Source organism: Pseudochaenichthys georgianus, chromosome 16 (genome assembly GCF_902827115.2).
Source record: "Pseudochaenichthys georgianus chromosome 16, fPseGeo1.2, whole genome shotgun sequence".
NCBI lineage: Eukaryota > Metazoa > Chordata > Actinopteri > Perciformes > Channichthyidae > Pseudochaenichthys > Pseudochaenichthys georgianus.
In genome coordinates, this window is record NC_047518.2 from 28,777,588 (window position 1) to 28,798,096 (window position 20,509).

At 43.2% G+C, this 20,509-nt stretch overlaps 1 protein-coding gene across 6 annotated transcripts; it reads left to right on the top strand.

Annotated features, from left to right (window-relative positions):
• The first annotated feature begins 169 nt into the window (after positions 1-169).
• adar (adenosine deaminase RNA specific) lies at positions 170-19,652 on the top strand. Of its 6 annotated transcripts, none has more exons than XM_034101725.2 (17): positions 170-261; positions 6,663-8,431; positions 8,859-9,172; positions 10,825-11,020; positions 11,999-12,201; positions 12,545-12,680; positions 12,887-13,125; positions 13,392-13,548; positions 14,029-14,197; positions 14,368-14,461; positions 14,575-14,691; positions 14,856-14,983; positions 15,564-15,746; positions 15,856-15,968; positions 16,657-16,784; positions 16,937-17,014; positions 17,453-19,652. In XM_034101725.2, the coding sequence occupies exons 2-17, from the start codon at positions 6,779-6,781 to the stop codon at positions 17,790-17,792; spliced, it is 4,248 nt and encodes a 1,415-aa protein (XP_033957616.1). In that variant the 5' UTR covers positions 170-261; positions 6,663-6,778; the 3' UTR covers positions 17,793-19,652. The 6 variants fall into 6 exon arrangements, with proteins under 6 accessions (XP_033957616.1, XP_033957621.1, XP_033957617.1 ...); XM_034101726.2 differs by lacking the exon at positions 170-261 and adding an exon at positions 4,525-4,985; XM_034101728.2 differs by lacking the exon at positions 170-261 and adding an exon at positions 4,525-4,977.
• Positions 19,653-20,509: the final 857 nt, after the last annotated feature.

Genomic DNA, 20,509 nt, shown 5'->3' on the forward strand with positions numbered 1-20,509 from the left:
TCAGACAAAGCCTACTCTTAATAGAAAAATAGCCCTGCATGAGCAGAAATTATTCACCCTAAATGTTCAAATCACTTGCAGAGGACACGTTCAAAATATACGAACCTTGCCCGTGCGGCTGCGTCATCCGCACGCGACGCTTAGCTGTTTGTCGCGAGCGATGGGCGTCACTTCTTCGCGCACCAGTTCTTTGATTGTTTGTATATCACCGATATCATCGCATTGAATTATTCAACACGAGGCGAATCATAGCCAATTCAGGTAATCTATTAAATACAGTATGGTTCTTTTTGTCATGTTGACGGCTTGAGTTACATGTAGGTTAAGCCGTGTTACGTTAGCAGACGGTGGTTAGCGGTGCTGCAGGATATAGTGGGAAATGGTGCAGTGGCAGTGCGGTGCATTGAAGGCTAGGAGTGAAGCTAAGGTTAGCTGCAGGAAGAACGCTGTTCTGTAAAATGCTGCTAACCTATATCTGCTAGCACTGTAAATAAGGCTTTACAGTAACACATTCAGAGAGAACATGTCCGAACACGTGTCTCTCAGTGGCTTTTATCGCATTTAAGCAACACGTCTAACCTGTAGCTTCTCCTTGTTCCTTTTTTCTTATAATTCGTCCACACAGCTCTCCACTTTGAATATAGTATTTGACCTAGTTTATGTGATTTTACTGTACTCAGTTTCTCACATAACTCTATTTTGTGTAAATATTTTCTTTATTTTGAACATTGTTTTTCAAATAGCTTTGTATCTTCATTTTTTGCTTCGTATTCTTCGCTCTGTGTCTTTGAATGCACCATTTACCAAAGCGAATTCCTCGTATGTGTTAACCTACTTGGTAACATAACCGATTCTGGCAAAAGCAGTGAGAGTTTTCCTCCCTTAGTGTTTGACCCTGCAAAATAAAGTCAAGTTTTACAATGTGTAACGTTATAGACGTGTATATCTCGTTTCTCTCACATTAGCCCAGAGATATCTCTATTCAGAACGTCATAGATCTATAACGTTTACTCATGAGTTGTCAGAATACATTTTCAGTGTTTATTTAATGGTTGGTTTGATGAGACATCTTGTCAAACTTTTACCATAGCAGAGTTTGAGAACATGGCTTTAGTCTGCTGCATCTATGTCGCCTGGTAGATTTGTACTGTAAACGGAACACACTGCTGATGTAGTTAAATTAATTAATTCATATTTTCACGAATGTATCGATGCTTTTTTAAAGATAAGATGGACCTTTATTGATCCCCGTAGGGAAGTTCAGGTGTTATAGCAGCAACAGAATAAGAGAGAAACACAGACATGAGAAAATACACAGGGATAATAAGAATTACATTTATTCTTAGAATAAACATTTACTAACAGTATGAATAGAAATAACATGAGTTAAACTCTGAGCAGGTGAGTGTACATGTATACAGATATGTGAACAAGATTTTATATATATATATATATATATTAGGGCTGTCAAGTTAACGCAAAAAATAAATAATGCCACTAATTATTTTAACGCGATTAACGCATTTGTATTTTTTTTCCTCGACCGCCCCGTAGTTTCAGAGCGCATCGAGTTTAAAATACCATCTACAAGCTGATGCTGACAGCCCCGCTCCTGCTGCCCGCTTGTGGCAGACCACACTTCCACGCTCACCGGCAGGCACCGACTGGCTATTGGGAGGACCGGGAGGGCGTGTGTATGTGTGGCCCGAGCGAGTGAAAGAGAGACATTATGTGCATTGTTGTTGTTAGCATCTGGTGCTAGCTAGCTGCGCTAACGGATATAAGGAGCTGTTTAAATGAAAACAGGAGCTTCATTTCGCCACAACTGCGCCGAGCACTTTACTTTATGCAGACAGTGGGACATTGTACGAAAAGTCAGCACACTCAGCACGGATAGTGCGCAACATGATTGCAGCTCCCGTTCGAGCATATGCCTTGAGTTGCACATAGCTCCAACGATCCATCACGCACACACACACACACACACACACACACACACACACGCACCATTTGTATTGTATTAGAGAGGTTCCAGGTTGAATTGAGGCGAATATTTGTAATGTTCAGAGGTTGTTGTGTTTAATATTCATGAGAATATTTGTCATTGTTCAAATGATAATAAACATTAGCATAAAGCATATTTGTCCACTCATATGTTGATAAGAATATTAAAAACTTGAAACATATTCCTCTTAGGTACATTTAGAACAGATACAAAATGTGCGATTTAATCGCGATTAACTATGGACAATCATGCGATTAAATATTTTAATCGACTGACAGCCCTAATATATATATATATATATATATATATATATATATATATACAATGAAATGGGCATGTACCAGTTCAGTGGAAAGTCGTAAGTCACACAGTGCGAATGATATTAATATTCAGTGCAGGTGTTTGTTTTTTATAGTGCCCTTGACAGTATAGTGCTCTGACGTTGATTTTGCTACACTATCACAATCCTGTAACAAGAGCTCAAGGTTTTTACTGTGATAAGTGTATCTACCAAAATGTATTACATTACTATGAGTCTCCATCAATCCTGTCCGTTTTATTTTTAACGGGAGAATGTGATCTGAGCATGTCTCCTCTGACACAGTGTACATGTACATCATGAGAGGATGTCCTTGTAGCTTCACAGTAACACAGATTGACCTCTTTAACCATGAAGCAGTACCCACAGAAGAGCCTGTGTACGTATTACTTTCTTAAGGCCCAGACACACCAAAGAACACGTCCCGACAGAACACGACTGTTGTGTCTCCTGCGTCTTGGCCATGTTTCGCACTGGAACACACCGCAAAGAATTCAGCCGACGGCCAAGTAGCATGTACGAACTGCGCATGCGTGAGTGGCAATAAGTCTCCTTACCAGCAGGCGGCGGTAGTGTGTATTCGTCATTCAAAAGAGGCAACAACCGAAAGACAGACTCGGGCTGCAGTCGAAAAGTTCATTTAGCTTAGGAACCTTCCTAACCGAGTGAAATTACCCGGAAGTCCCTCAGTGGCAGCCATGATAAGTGCCGTTCGAATTCTCTAGATGATAGGAAAGGAGGTTTCAAACTTCCTTTATAACCTCCTTTAGCTTAGGCACCACTGGACCTCCCTAACCGAAAGGAGAGGAGAAAATGCTGCCCCACAATGCCTTGCAGCCGCAGCATTTGACGTCACACAACAGTCAGCCGTTCACGGACACAAACGATTATGACGGAGAAATTATATCATGAAAGTTACGGTGCTTATTAAGCTTTTTAAAACGTATGTGGTAAGTTGCCAAAGTGCTTTGTTTTGAACGTTCATCAGTATTATAATCTAAAAGAGAAATATGAACGTTAGTTTTTACTGAAATGATCAAATAAAGTCAACATTTCACTGAGCTGTGTGGAGTTTGTTCAACTTTTAAAAGATGTTTGAATGGTGATATACACAGTGATAGATGTTAAGGACTAACGTTTATAATAAATACATTTGTATTGATTTTAAGATATTTTCATAGTTCATGCAATCATACGTATTGGGATCATTTTATTAATGTGGACCGGAGGGAGAGGGTGACGAGCATAAGTTTCACTTTCATTTTTTATTTCAATTCCAACTTTGGTCATGAAGAATATGTTTCTCTGTTGTCCACGTTCATAAAGCATAACACAACAGCATCAGAGTGCAGAGTCTCTAGATGAGTTTACAGTAGTCCCTCCTTCTTATTATACATCAATGTTGTAGTCCGCTATAGAAAACTGTAGTTTCCATAGTTTCCCCACAGCAGCAGCAGACGCACAAAATGACGTCCGCTGGCGCATCATAAACACGTCGGATAGTGAAAGTGCATTTGGATTCTCTAAAGTACCGCAGTCTCTTCTCCTAAGTCCTTTTGAATTCTCCTATCCACTATCCCTTAACCCCGTGACGTTTCATTCAGAGGTCAAGGAATAGGAGATGGGGTTAGAACTTAGGAGCTGATTTTTAAACTATCCGAACGCAACCTGGGTGATAACCGAGAGGAGAAGAAGAACAGACAACAAATAGCGTGTGTGTTGGTCTTTGGTTTCTTCCTTCCAGATCTCTGATTAAAATTAAACTCTTGCATCCAGCTGAGGGGGCCTGTGCAGTTACAATATTAAGATTTATTGGGACAAAATCAAATCGGAGACTCAGATGTACAGTGGAGATTAAACTGTGCATTACCTTATAAGCAAAACTGTATATGTTTTTTAATTAAATTGTCACTTAAAGTTACTAAAACAAATACTCTAAATGAAAAAAACTACTGAAACAAAGGACTGTAACTTAAATGTACTAAAACAAATAGGCCTACCAATTACTTTATACGGTCTTCTTTTTAACCCGCTTTTATTGTGCCCCCTATCATGAAATAACCCCCCCCCCCCCCCCCCCCCCAGTAAAATCGGTCTAGAACCGCCACTGCTTTCAGACATTTTCTGCCCATACGTCTGTGTGCACCTCTGCAGGTCACGTGACCAACCCAGAAACATAACTTATCCTCAGAAATGAAATCGAAACTTAAGTCGTGCTTATTGCGCTTATCGTATTGTTTCCCTTTTCTTACCCGACTCATGCCGTGATTATACCCCCAACCTACGTGGTGCAATAGTCAGCAACGCGTTTTTTACCCCCTTGCCTACAACATAAATAAGCGAGCTGGAGATTTCACTGTAGACGCTACAGAAAGGATCTCTCCTCCTCAAAGCGGAAGAAACAACTGCGCGTTGGATAACACTTTTGCCGTTTCATTAAACAAGATCATCGTAACTATTTCTGATCGACAACGGGTTCCGTGATTACTTAACTTATTTACGATATGATTTGTGAATTGGAATTGCGTTTAATTAACACGTGAGTCTTTATTGGTCACTGCAGGCTACCGGAGCACTAACGTTAAATTCTCTCTTTTTTCACCGCCGCCTCTTACTACTCCTACTGTAGGTGAGATCCACAAGGCCATGTAAAGTAAGAGTGTGAGTCGTTGTTGCATGCACATGTGATTAAACATACACTGGAATTGGAGCATTTACCAGGCTTAATCTTTGCACTTCTAAGTTGACCGTGGTCTCAGTGATGGACATCAGACTGTGCATTGGTGGTATTGTAATGTGTCTTCTGACATAACAGCATGAAGTGTATGGCTGCTCAATTCATTGTATTTGAATCGCAATTACGATTATGGCTTGCAACGATTACGAGAACAACGTAATTGAAATAAAACGATTATTTTTTTATTATTATTATTATTACCTTTTTTCTTTTTAATTGGTTTTTCAGTTGAATTATACTTAACGTTCAGGGTAATCCACTGTTCAAAACATACTGTTCACATATTGCTTTCTCCAATAAATTGATGTTTTCAAAGTAAATGGATAACCGTTTTTAATAATCGTGATATCAATTATTGACCCAAATAATCGAGATTATGATTTTTGCCATAATCGAGCAGCCCTAATGAAGTGAGCAAAATAGTTGATTCATCATTTGTCGTATGGGTTGTCATCATACCCATGCTTCTCCTCCGGCTCATAACAGAGAGGAGCTTAATGACAGTGGGTTCAGATTTTTGTTTTGTTATTTTGGCTGTCAACTGTTGCCTTGCATCAGGGTCAAGATGAGTCAGCCTGAGCCACGTTTGGCCCCTGGGCTGCCGGCCCTGTCGGCCCCTATTACTGTGATGAACCAACACTATGTTGTTCTTTATTAATGTGGCGGTGTTCAGGCCAGCTCAGCTCTATGTGACAGACCGGTGATGCTGACTGGGCCAGGGGGATGAAATTGAAACTCAGTATTGGGTGTCTCCTTGTTGTCAGTCTCACTGATATAGACATTATTGAGTCTTGTCAGATATGACACTTGAAGCTGAATCAATGTTTGTTGTTCAATAGCAGGATATTGGAATTCAGCACTATGCCGTTTGGGTTCTTCACTTTTGCTGAAAGTGTTCAGGTTTCCTCTTTTAAGAAGAGGGGACAACCTTGCTGTGCAAAATATGTTCCTCATAGTCAGGACTGTCAGCTGGCAACTACAAGGTTTTCTGTCCACAGCTTGTCACTGACAGGCTGCCCTTTACTTTCTTGTGTCCTTGAAACTGTCCTTTTCATCTGCACCAGTGTCTCGCTTTCCCTCTCTGCTATGGATCCAGGTCCAGCAATAATTTGTAAGGCCAGAAATAAAACAGAATGGTCACAAGAAGGTCTGAATTATTAATCACCATCCTTTTACCCTGGGATTACGTTTCAGTGTGACTGGAAGAGACAGTTTGTCACCCCTCAGTATCCTTGTACACTGACAGGTGCATAGTCTGGAGATATACACAGCGATGTTAACAGTGTTGATTTATTTTACAGCCTATCCTTTTCAGATCATTTAATTATTTTTCAATTATACCCTGAAGTTCCATTGCCCACTGTTTTATAGTGTATTTTAAGAAGGCCAGACTTTAATTACGTGTCCTTGCTGGTATAGGTCCACTAACTTATCCAAGGACACTTAAGCAGGTTGCGGATTTGCCAGCAGGGCACACATTTGTGTATAATTGGTTGGTAAATAACTGTATCTGGCCTTAATGCAGCTGCTCATGTTTACAGTGTTAAATTATTTTGTTCCCTTTGATAATCTCCTAACATTGTCCTTTGTTTGTATTGCAGATGCTCTGCTGAAACTGGCCTTCCACCAGGTTTGCTCTTTGTGCTAGAGGACGCACACTCTCACAGAAGCTGCCCCTCAAGCTGCACCGGCCCCCTTCACGCTCCACCCCTGCGCTATGAGCAGAGGTAGAGGAGGGCCCTACAGAGAACAGTACCAACGGCATCCTCCACCTGACTTCCAAGCTAAGGACAATAACTACAGGCCTGGCCCAGTCTCCTTTTACCCTAGAGCTGCCCCACAGCAGAGCCCATACTCGAGTTACTACAACAGCCCTCCTCGTCCTGTAGGGCCCACACAGCCGCCCCCAGCTCATCTCACCCCCCCTGCTCCCCTCTTATCAAAGCAAAATAAAGTCACCCCTAAACCAGACGTCCCTAACAGCTCACATTATCAGAATCACAGCCCCAGTCCTTGTCCCAGTTCCTTTCAGTACCAACAGGCAGAGTTTCTGAGAGGACACAGCTCTGAGGCGCCACAGTTCAGAGCCAATCCGTGTGGAGGAGGTGGAGGCGGAGTCACATCTGACAGGTGGCCTAATTGTTCATACCAGCCCCAGTCAGGTTACAACAGATTTCCATACCCTAACAGCAGCCCAAGAGGTAGAGGGCGGTACAGTCAGGATCAGAGGTCTGTATACCCAGGAGCCCCGAGAGGCACCCCAGGTCCTCGACACCCGAATCCTAACCAGTTGCAAGCGCAGAAGCACAACCAATACTCATGGTGTGTTCAAGCAGACTCGTTGTGTGACGATTTACATAATCTATCCCTTCATCGAGAATCTCCCAAGAGAGGAGGAGAGAGGTTTGTCAGACATTCTGCATCGAGCAGCTCAGCAAGTTCAAGCTCGACTAAAGTTAACATCACTCTAACTTCTGACATCCAGGACCAAGTTTACAGGGCTTTGGCTGCTTTGAAGCCGAACGACTGTATCTGTGCAAAATTGTTGGGCAAACAACTGCGTCTGCCTAAAAAGATAGTGAACCAGGCTCTCTACTCTTTGGAGCGCTCTCAGAAAGTCTCGAAGCAAGGACTCCTCCCTCCCGAGTGGAGTCTTTACAGAGAGCCTCTCAGTGGCAAGGAAGATCACAATTATAAAGTACAAAGTTCACCTTCCCATCTGTGTGTTAGCCCAGGACACCCTGCAGATCCTGAAGTCAAGGTTGAGCTAAAAACAGACACAGAAGAAAGCCGGGAAGAAGAAGAAGAAGAAGAGGACTGTGACACAGAATCCATTTCTTCCTGCTCCTCCTCTTCAGAGTCATCTGAGTTTGAGCAATCCCTGTCACCAGCAAAAGGTCACCAGCAGGTGAAACATCCCTTCTGTGCTACGAGTTCCCCTGATCCCGAACTCGCACTTCCCGCAATGGCTGAGCAGAAAGACCAAATTCTGCAGTACCTCCTCACTGTAGGGGAGGTAACTGCTCTGGTCATATCCAAAAATCTGGGTCTCAAGAGTGCCAATCGGGTGAATCCCACCCTCTACTTGCTGGAGAAACAAGGTGAAGTCATTAAGAACACTGAAGTTACCCCTCACACCTGGGAGCTCTCCACCCGCCGCAGAGAGAGGATGGAAAGGAGCATTAAAGCCGCCATGAGCCCTCGCAATGAGGGGAGTCAGATGGGGCAGGAGCCCGGTAGAGGATCAAAGGGAGAAGGCTCTGGCATTCTCCCTTCGTCTCAACTACCGCCAAACCCAGGCCTCGAACCCCGGCCACTCCCTGAGGGTTGGAAAACAGAGGAAAGTCGCAATGATGGTCACACTATCAAGGTGATTAATTTCATATACAATGATACACAAAACATAAGAGGCACGACTCATTGGCATACATTTTAATAACACAACTAAACAAAAAAAATTGAATCTATTTCACCTGGATACATTACTTTATTGGCCGCCGACAATTCCTAGGTAATCAAAAGTGTTTCCCACCACGTGCAGCCTCTACAAAGTGATTTATAAGCAGTTTGACAGTGGGAAATGGCCTACACGTGTTTACAGTCTTTATATTACGCTAACAAGACCGACAGTAGCATAATGTTTACTGGAAACAAATGTTAGGGCTTGCATGTAAACTACACTTTGTCCTTGGATGATGTGAAATGTCTGTTTACTTGATGTATTGAGTTGAGGTTACCAGCCTTGGAGGTCTACCCTGATTTTATTAACCCGTTACCTCTGCTTTCCCCTTTTTAAGCCTGAATCCTTCCTCACCCCATCTAAAGAGCTAGAGGCAAACGAAGGACAGTGGGCCACTGACGAGATCCCAGAATTCCTGAACGCCATCCGCAGAGAGACAGACGCTGGGAAACTACTAGCAGATCATGCTAATAGCTCTGTGGGAACTGTGGCTGTGTCGCTGGCTGCTCCACCTCCCCAGAACCTGTGGGCCAAACTGCAGGAGGTGAGGCTGAAGAACCCCGTCAGCGGCCTCATGGAGTACGCCCAGTATCTGGGACACAACTGTGAGTTCCAGCTCCTCGACCAGTCGGGACCCTCTCACGACCCAAGGTTTGTCACAAAAAACAATATGTATCATCATTGTCTTTTCAGTCATGTTGTAATATTAAAGCCTAGCTAGGAATGAATCCAGGGTGCTGTTTATAGATCAGGTATTGAACAATTCACTTTAAATTAGGGCTGTCAAACGATTACAATTTGTAATCGGATTAATCACAGCTTAAAAATTAATTAATCAGATTAATCACCATTCGAACTATGTCCAAAATATGCCATTTATTTATGTATATTGTTGGGAATGGAAAGATAAATGAAAGGAGGCGGATATATCCATTTAACATACAGTATCTATGTTTATTATAAAAAAAATCTGCGTGTCAAAATGAAAGACAACCCACACACCTATCAATCATCAAACCGTGGGGTCTTAATTCATTACGTGTTGATTTCTATCAACAGGGGAGTACTTCAGGAAAGTCGACGGAGGGGGGGGGGGCGGCTAGTGGAGTACTTCGTGACTACAGAGTTTTTGAACGTTGTGATCAGCTGTTTTAGCGCAGTTCTCCAGTGAAGGGGGAAGTCTCCCTCCGCAGCCGGTTGGCGTAGTTTTGGCACAAGTCCGTTGTACAGACCGACGTTAACAGCAGCCCTGTCTGTGCACACGGAGACCGACTCTGTCGTCCGGTGATCTAACCGCCTTCTGGAAAAGCTTCACAAGTACGTCGGTACGCAAATGCGCTTTGTGACACAAGTGACGGTACGCATTTCAGACTACGCACATAACCTGCATACCATTTATGTACACCCCTGTACTACAGCAAAAGTATTCTCCGTCGGGACTTCCTGCAACAACACCACGCCGTTATCTTGATTCTGATTGGCCAGAAGACATTATCAAAGATGTTCTATTGAGAAGACGATCACTACGTGACAAAAGTTTTCAAAACCGTGGCTACTGAAATCAATCTTACTAACTGCTGTCTGTGCAATTTACTCCGCGAGTTGGCAGACCTTATTTTGCTTACTTTAACATCATTTTTCATGGTGGGGCTAAGCCATTTCTTGGTATGGGTGTAGCCTACCCCAGCCATACCCTGGCGCTGCCACTGGTGGCACGTATGGGGCGGGCCATTCTGCAGATGCGTTAAATATTTTAACGCAATTAATTAAAAAAATGTATTACCGCCGTTAACGCGACTACTTTAAATACAATGTATTTGTCATTGTATCTGTAACATTCATCAAGTCACAGCAGGTCAAAAACTTTCCAGTGCATCTCTTATTAAACATACCTAAATAGTTGCATGTAAACCTAACATTTGGGGTAACAAAATCATCGTTGGAGTGATCTGTAACAGAAGATGCTCTTAGTTGAGGTATCAGGAAAGTAAAAGTTAGATCAGGGCATCCCTAAATGTTACAAGGTTACAGACACGGGTGATGGAATGCTATCCGTCTTTTCATTGTGTGAAAGGTATCTTTTTGTTCATCTGCCCACATTTCTTACTTTCTGTAAAGCACCTGTTGACTCATTTATCGATTCAAAGTCTGTGGGAAATATACCAGCCTTAATGAAGACACATGATGTTGCCAATTAACAATGACAATTTATTTGTACAGGTCTTAGGAGGAAAATTGTAGCTGCTCAATGAATCATGTATTGACGAATCACTGTGTCTAATCTTTGTAAATGTTCCTCCCAGATTTCGCATGCAGGTGCTGCTGAATGGGAGGCTGTTTCCTGTCGCAGAGGCGTCCAGTAAGAAGGTTGCGAAAAAGGACGCTGCTGCCACCACCCTGCAAATTCTGATCGCAGAGATGCAAGGAGGGCCGAGCACGGGAGGCGATGGAAATGCCGCCAATGTGGACCAAGTGATGGAGGTACTCCCAGACCCCAGTGTAAGTTCTTCATTAAATGTGTGGAAAAAAGCTCCCATCAGCCATCTTAAAGGAGACATGTCATGGCCATTTCCACTGATCATTATTCCATTGTTGAGGTCTACTAGAATAGATTTATACTGTGCAATTTTCCAAACTCACATTGGTTTCTCATACAGCATCTCTGTAAACTACGTGTATTTACTGAATTTCACTCTCTGCCTTTAACGGCTCGTTGTAGCTCGTTGTAGTTGCAGTGTGCTCTGCTCTGATTGGTCGGGACGTTGTGAAGCTCCGTGGAGGTGTTTTTTCCTTGTTTAGCGATATACAGCCAAACTCACCCTGAGCACACACAAACTCACAGCCGAAGTAAAAACAATAAGTGTGGCTTGATATTGAGTAAGAAAAAGGTTGATAAACGCTGTGAGAATGGGTCTGCAGAGAGAATTTCGCCGCGATCCAAACTGTCTGTTATCAGCCTGCAGCCAGGGAGGAGAGATCAGATTGGTCCATTTAGTTCCGGGTACGTGCTTACGTAATCTCGTACCCGGAAGAATCAAATGGATGATGACGTTTCACCAACGGGGCGTTTTGGGGAGGTATTTTCTGTGTTAGAGTTGTACTCGCTACAGGGTGTACTTGGAGGGTTTTGACTCTGCAGACCGTTTACATGCAGAAAAACCTTCATAACACACAAGGGGACGGGTAATAACGTAAAGCATGTGACCTTTAAGACCCCCATCAGCCATCTTAAGACTCCCATCAGCCATCTTAAGACCCCCAAAGTTGCAATTTCAAATGTAACCAATTTGATATGTAAATGTTGTTTCGCTCAGCCTTAGTAGGGATAACTTCATTTAATGCATCAGAGCAGACGCTGTAAACAGCCGAGTACACATACACAAGTCAAGTTTTAGAAGATGCGAAGGCTGACATGTTATCTGTGATTATGTGCAGCCCTGGTAGAAAATATATTTGTTGTCTCCCGCTGCATCCCAGGTGCCAGCTGAAGGCACAGGCGGTGGTTTTGGGACTACGAGTGTGGAAGGGTTGGGGACGGTGGAAGCACCTCGGCCGCCGCTGTCCCGCTCTCTGCCCGGTGGGAAGAATCCTGTGTCGGTCCTCATGGAGTACAGCCAGCGCAGCGAGAGCCCCATCGAGTTCATCATCACCGGGCAGGCCGGCCCACCCCATGACCCAAGGTACTAACCCTCTCCCCCTGCTCTGTGTCCATCCGTTTGGATTATCTTCTATCCAACACTTCAGTACTGTAGTCAGCTGACAAACACACAACACTGTCTCCGTCTACTCTCTCTTTATTTATGACCTATCCATTTAGGCAGCTGACTGGTAGATACAATGACAGCTTTTGTGTTCCTTGGGTCACTTTCTAAAAATGCTGCATGCATGACCACTTGTAAATGATAGCGTATACTCTGTTGTGTCTTCTTGTTTATCATTAAGGGCAGGAAGTGTAACATAATAAATGATTTCTCTCCCTTTCTGTCTTTCCACTCATCCCATCCATCTGTGCCCTGTGTCCAGGTTCATGTACAGGGTGAAGGTCGGAGAGAGCTTGTTTCCGGAAGCCTCGGCTCCGAGCAAGAAGGCGGCCCGTCAGCTGGCAGCAGAGGAGGCTGTGAAAGAGTTAATGGCTGACGGGAGACTGCAGCTCAACAAGGTGAGGACTCGGAGGCAGAGAATAAACTCAAGTTCTTTATATAGGAGGGAAGAGAAGGGCTTTGCACATCTTCAAAATGAGTAGAATGTCTTTAGAAAACTAGCAGATCGCCCTGGAGGCTGAAATAAATTATTGTGTGGCCTCTGTCAGGCTGTTCTGCTCAATTTGCTCAATACTGTTCAAATCTTTCCTTCTCCCCTCTCCAGCCTCAGTTGCCCCTGGGCTCCTCCAGTGATAACGATGGCAGTGGGTCTGGGACTACATGTCCCTCTTTGCCCCCTCTGACTGCAGACGAGTTGCGAGCGGCTCACGAGGCAGGAGTCGGAGACCTCATTAACCACCTCAACAACAACGCTGTGTCGGGTCTTCTGGAGTACGCTAGAGCCCGGGGCTTTGCTGCTGAGATCCGACTGGTGGGCCAGTCCGGACCCCCGCACGAGCCCAAGTATGTGTGAGCTGCATGAAAACACAGAGATGTACACACTTGACATACAAATCCTCTTACTGTCTGGGAAACCATGTTCTTGGGAAAATATGTTTCTTTGTGTCCCTGGAAAAAAGACATTTCTTTAAGAATGAAAAGTTTTGGAACATTATTGAAAGTCATTTTCCGCTAAAAACACTTTTTCTCTGCTCGTGTTCCCTTGGGCCCTTTTGTTCTTAAAGTGACTGAGAAACTATTACATCCTCCTTCTCTTTGCCCCTGCTCAGGTTCACATATCAGGCTAAGCTGGGCGGACGCTGGTTCCCTCCAGTGTGTGCGTCCAACAAGAAGCAGGGAAAACAGGAAGCAGCAGATGCCGCTCTACGGGTTCTGATTGGAGAGGCCGAGAGGGCAGCCCGCACCGGGGAGCTAATCCCAGCTGAGGTACTGACTTCTTAATGGTTCACATTTTCTGTCATGAAACATTAGCCTTCTCTGGCTCATCGTGGGGATTACGCAGAGCATAATGGAGTTACTGTCAACACCTGCATGTAATTGGTTAACCACCTCACATGGGCAAATCACACATAAAAAATAACATCTGCACACTCAGACTAACATGTAACCTCTGTTAAGGAGTCTGTTAAGGAGTCTTAAGTTAACTACACCCTGAGACTATTCTACCCCACACCTTGGTGGCTTCAGAGTAACTGAATCACTTGAAGGCTTTGTAGCATAAAAGGTAGTGAATTTGATATGACAAAATATAAACATTACACACATTTGGAAAGCTTTAATAACTTGCTATTGTAGTATTCCTGAGGTGTTTCATTGAATTTCACAGCCATAAATACTTCAGACGTACCAAATATTAAATAATCCTCATTTCCTTTTGCCTGTCCTGTTTTGCACCCCTCTCTCTAGCTCCCAGTGAGTGGCAGCACTTTGCACGACCAGATAGCGATGTTGAGTCACCAGCGCTTCAACGCCCTGACCACACGTATCCAGCACAGCCTTCTGGGACGCAAGATTCTCGCCACCATCGTCATGAGGCGGGGGGAGGGCCTGGGGACCGTTGTCAGCCTGGGAACTGGTATATCCGTCAACTTTTGCATGCATTTTTCCTTGATGTGAAGAAGTTTTATAGAACTCTGTGCTTAGAGGCATATACTGTCAGAAAGCAGAACTAGGTCACTGCTGACCAAGAGACGTTGCATTGGTTCATGCATTGAATATGCTTCTATTGTTTTGTTTTTCTGTCAGGAAATCGCTGTGTCAAAGGGGAGGAGCTGAGCCTTAAAGGGGACACTGTTAACGATTGCCACGCCGAGATCATCTCCAGAAGGGGATTCGTTCGGTAGAAATAGATCTTGCTTTTTATTTTAATTATCCTCCCTATTGTGAAAAAAGACCCACCCAGTCTGCAGGACATTATTTAAAAGTCTAACTTTCTGTTTCCTTTCTCCTCAGGTTTCTGTACATTGAACTGATCAAGCACTACGACGGCACAGACGACAGCATATTTGAGCAAGCGGAGGACAACAAACTTCGAATCAAATCTGATATCACCTTCCACCTCTACATCAGGTCAGATGTTTTCTTTCTCCTTTCTCCCTTCCCTCCACCACGTTCTTCTCCTGTTCCCATTCCCATCATATCCATCATTCTGATTTATCGTTGTTGAATGTGTGGATCAATGTTGACCTCCTCATTTCAATACCTCATGTCTCGTCTTTCTCTCTCGTCCACAGCACGGCACCTTGCGGGGACGGCGCTCTGTTTGACAAGTCATGCAGTGAGTCAGGGGACGACGTTGAGGGTCATCAGCCTCTCTTTGAGAATGCTAAGCAGGGCAAGCTCCGCACCAAAGTGGAGAACGGTGAGAGATGAGACGGACACACATCTGGCATTCACAAAAATATATCAGTGCCACGCTTCAATTTAAGGGGACCTATCATGCGAAATGCACTTTTTTATGTCTTTTATACATAAATATGTCGTCCCCCCCCCCCCCCCCCGGTGTGTCAGGGGACTCAAGCGTCAGAAAACAAAACCCCCTCTCTTTTCCTCCGTTCACAAATCTCTAAAAACGGGGGTACAACGGAGCTGATCCACATATCGGAAATGTGGACCCACGGCACTATCAGAAACGTTGCTATCAGAAAAAATGCCTGACTGTTTTGGACGTAATATGGTCTTTGTTTACATTAGCAAGCATCGCTAACAATCAGAGCTAACCTGTACTGGAGAGAGGGATATGAGAGATGTCTAAAATGCATAATCTGTTTGGTATTTTCAGCAAAACCCATCAGAGACATGTTTTTTATATATTTTTATATATCTGAGACCCACAATATATGCCTAAAAATAGCATGATAGGAGACCTTTTTAAATGATTCCCCTCACTGGTGTGGAAGCAAGACCTGTGACCCCTGTATGTGTGTTGTCTCTTGACCCAGGCGAGGGCACCATCCCAGTGGAATCCAGTGCCATCGTCCCCACCTGGGACGGCATCCAGCACGGCGAGAGGCTGCGCACCATGAGCTGCAGCGATAAGATCCTACGCTGGAACGTGCTGGGCCTCCAGGGGTCGCTGCTCACCCATTTCCTGCATCCCATCTACCTGAAGTCCATCACGCTAGGTAAAACATGGTGTTCTGATAAGGAACAGATAATGTGACAAATATTTACGAGAGGTGACATCAGTGAAATTCGATGACTTTTACGTTGGTTGTCTCAATTTTCTGCCAGGCTATCTGTACAGCCACGGGCACCTCACTCGTGCTGTCTGCTGTCGGCTGTCCAGAGACGGGGAGGCGTTCACCCAGAGCCTCCCCCCCCCCTTCATGCTGAATCACCCAGAGGTAAGTAGCCCTGTAGATTTTTGGCAACATAAAATGTTATCATCTTGCAATATACTAATTTATAGAAATAGTTATCACCGCAATAAACCGTATTTAATTTAGTCCTAATTTACATGATTTAATTTCATATTCTGTTCTTTTACACATCCCATATTCTATTGACATGTATAGACCTTTTGCACTATTTTGTATTTTATTGTATATGTTGCATTGTTGGAGGAGCTCAGGTCAGAAGAATGTCATTGCCATTTCTACACTGTAGCTTTGTGCTTATGACAATAAAACCTTTGAATCTTGTGGACATTAATCAGGGGTATTGAGGTCATTTTCAAAAAATACTGAATTAAGCTGCCTTCACTCCTATTTGTTCATGTTTCTTCATTGCTCATCTTCTTCACATTTGGCTCATCCATCAATTAACAAAGCGCAGGTAGGTCACTCCAATGCCGCTGGGCGAATTGTGGAGAGATACAGGAGCTGGCAAAGAGGCACAATTCAGCTTGTTCCTTTTTTTTCCTGAACACTTTCTTGGCTTTCATTCACACATTAGTGAAATTGGTTTAATCTACTATTTCTAATTGAGGCAGCCGTCACACTGACACTCTGTTTGCTGACTTGCACCCAGGGCTAAATTAGCTTGATTAAAATATATGCTCTCTTCCTTTCCCTTCTCCCTCTCCTCCTGTAGGTTGGCAGAGTGAGTGTGTACGACTCGACACGGCACACAGGCAAGACCAAGGAGTCCAGTGTGAACTGGAGCTATCCGGACCAGCACAGTGTGGAGGTGCTGGACGGCACCAAAGGCAAACTGGACGGGTATGTATCTCCCGATGGCACATTTTTCTTAACGAATAGCTTTGGATTGTTGTCATAGTGAGTTATTATCAACGTAACGACCTTACTATTTAGGAAGCGTCGTGGTGCTATTAACGTTTTTTTTTCTTAACAACTTTATTAACCTTCAACAGATTCAAGTCAATTCTTAACCCAAGCAGAGATGGATTTACCCAGACGCTCAGTGTGCCTCCAAAACGATTTCCAAAAATGTGATTATTTTTTTTTCGTGTATAAGTTATTGCTCACGGTGGAATTGATACAAAGAACATATCATTGTGAAGAGATATCCCTGGGATTGTGTTTGTTTGAAAATGTATTATCTGTACTGTATCACAATCAGTTTAAATTGGGTTTGCACTCATGTCACAAAGAAATATAAGATGTGGTAAATTATAAATTACGCTTAACAAAACAAACGGGAGAGAACCCTTGGCAACAATGTTTTTTATTTTGAATATCCTCAAGTGCTCTGTTGTATTTTAGTAAAAGCTAAGTACCACAAGCTTAATTCCATTTGAATGTAATGGCCCAAAACAGCGAGCAGCAGTTAAACAAGCTAAATAGGAAGCAGTGAATGATCAGTTGTGCCAGTTTTCTTTGTTTTATGAACTCTTTCACTGAACATCCCTCTATTGTCTCCCCTCCAGCAACAAGCTGAGCGTGTCCAGGGTCTCCAAGTCCAACCTGTTCTGTCTGTTCCGCTCTGTGTGCCAGAAGAGCGGCCGCACTGAGCTCCTCTCCCTGCCCTCCTACTCCCAGGCCAAGATGTCCGCCACGTCCTTCCAGCTAGCCAAGGATCTTTTCTTCCGAGCTCTCAGCAGCCACGGTTACGGCGCCTGGATCGGCAAGCCGCTGGAAGAGAAGAGCTTTGACTCCGGCGAGGAGAACGCGAACAATGGATCGAGTTTACCTTTTGGGTTCGGCAGCAGTAGAAACGGAGGAGCAATGGAGATCAAGCAAGAGGAGGCAATGATGAGCACATCATAAAGGGGGAAACATAAATATGTGGGGGGGCAGCAGCATAGAGCAGGTGGGAAGGGTGGGATCGAAGGAAAAAGGGACAATCAAATATAGCCAGCAGAAGATGCAGTCCTATGTCCTCTGATGGAACATGGTGAGAGGCGGTAGAGGAGAGCGATTGAAAGTGACATGAAGGAGAGCAAGATATAATTGGCTGAAGGATGAGGAGGTCATAGAAGAAAGACAGACATCCACGGGGTGTACAGAATAATTTCAACACTACATACAAAATAATTATTAGTTAAAAGTCAGTCAATCACCGTGGTAAACACTGCAACAAATCTGGGTTTTATTAGTGCATACTGTTTATAATTGTGGGTTAAGTTGTCATTTTTATTTTGTCATTGTAGTGTTTGGCATATGCTGCCATTGTTTTTCCACCGTTCTACTTGAGATATAAACTCATTTTTGCAGGATCTTTGACTGTTGCAATTGCAGTATTGACCCAGATAATTTGGCCTCTTGAGATGGTTTGTAGTCTAATTTGGCTACGAGAGCTCAAGTAGTTGGCAAGTGCTGCTAATTGGCATTCAACGTAATATGACCCACCTTTGTAGTAGTGTTTGTAATTGTGATGACATTCATTTAGAGTTTTAAGTATTCTCTCATGGAGTGCTTGTTATATTTCCGGCTCTCTATGTTTTGCTGCATGGAAATACAAACAGCTGTTTCTAGAACCATCGGGACGCCCTCAGCAGGAATCTTGATTTTTTTTAAATTGCACTCATCCTAGATAGATGTCACGAGTAAACTTGCAAATGAGTCTATGCTCTGCACAGTGCCAGCTTGTTATGTACATAAGAAGACTTTCGCTTTGATCAGTGGCGAAGTAAACATTTACTCACTAACAACAACTCTCGATCCAGCAGGCCCCTTTAAGTAACATTTGAACTTGCCGTACACCCTGCATCTATCCACATGTCGTTGCATTGTCTCCATTAGCGTAGCGTAGGTCAGCGCGCCCCTTTGATCAGTCCTATGATTTCTCTGTGCTTATAAAGAATAACTGATGTCATGACCTCTAAGAAGTACAATATCTCTGTTGTTGTTGCTTTTGTGATTTTAAGTGTTTTTCCTTTTATATTTTCTTCACTTCTGGCAAAATGCTCATCAGTAGCTGGCCATGCTAGCAAAAGGCTTCCAAAAGGCTTTTAGGCTCCCTAGCATGGCCGGTTGTTGAGGACGGCTGGGTGAGGACAGTTTTGTTGTCTAAGCAGAGTGTGGTGTTGATTTTGTTTTATGTAGATCGAAGGTGCAATATATACATCGGGTATATACAAATACATTTACACAGAGATGTTACAGTGGGGGCCAAAAGCCTGAGTCCAGTTCAGGGAACTTGTTTTTTGAAAACGAACAAAGTCAAATACTTAATTTCTCCAAATATTGCATGATGTTTTTATAATAAATGCAGGTAGGTTAAGGATTTTGTATTAATCTTTTATTTTTATTTTTTTACAATTTTGAGAATCTACTATTATCTGAGATGTGCTTTGATATCTTGATGTTTAATGTACTTAAATTAGAAGCTTTGAGAGAACAACACTTGTATACGTTTTGTAGTTTTCATCATTTACATGTACAGTTCTCGGTAGTGGACTCAGACTTTTTGACCCCACTGTATTCGAAATTGATCTTAAAGTATTAAACTGTAAATATGTCTGTGTGTATGTATATGTATACGTTTAATGTATATATTTTGTAAATCATCTGCAATTGCTTTTCTATATTTCGTTCCTGATGTTTGAACTAAACTGCAATGGAATATGCTGTTTTTTTACCAATGATGTTTGGAAAGTTACGAAAAATTAAAATTAGTAGCAAGGATTGATGCTTTTCTGGTGCTTTATTTATCGCCTACTTCCTTCTCCAGAGCAGTACTTCCCCCTCTTTGAGTAGTCTGAATGAAACGGGCTCTGACATCTTGGGGGGGGATTGTGTCAGAGCTGCTGTTGACTTTTATTAAGGGGACTCAAAATCTGTCTGCTCCGGACTCCTCATCCAAGGCAAAGTTTGGGGTTAACATTGATGCAGAAACGAACATTGGAAAGACGTTTTCTAGACTGAAAGTTTGAGTGCCCAATGAGATGCTAACTCTTCTACAACAGGGGCTGCTTTCCTCAGGGTGGCGTTTAGATCCAGTCTTTCCTCAGATTCTGTTGCAATGCTCCAAAGGATCAGCAGATGGAAACATGTCCTCACCTCAGGGCAGGACGCTGGGTGGATGACGGGGCTACATGGATCCAGCCCCGGGTGATATCCATAGTGGATGCATGACAAAATCTGTGAGTAGAATTCCTTATCAAGATCCTTTCAGTGCTAACATTCATTTGATCTATAGGCATTACAGTATATTTTGTGGACTCCTTTAAATAATTACAATACACATTGTTGTCCTTATGCTTTAACTTTCAGGAGTATGGTTATGTTCCTGTAATTGCACATTTCTTGTTTTTTTCTTGTTTAGAGATTTAAAACCAAGGACAATTAAGCTACTAAGAACATCTTCTTTAGATTAGTGACATTCATCATCATCATCTTTATTTAAAGAGACTCTTGGTCCATTATTACAAAACATACAACACTCAAATACAAACTAAAAAAAGGCAGCCATACCAATGTTTCCACAGAGGTGACTGGTATCGTACAGCACTGAGACACGGATTTGAAAGCAGCATAATGAC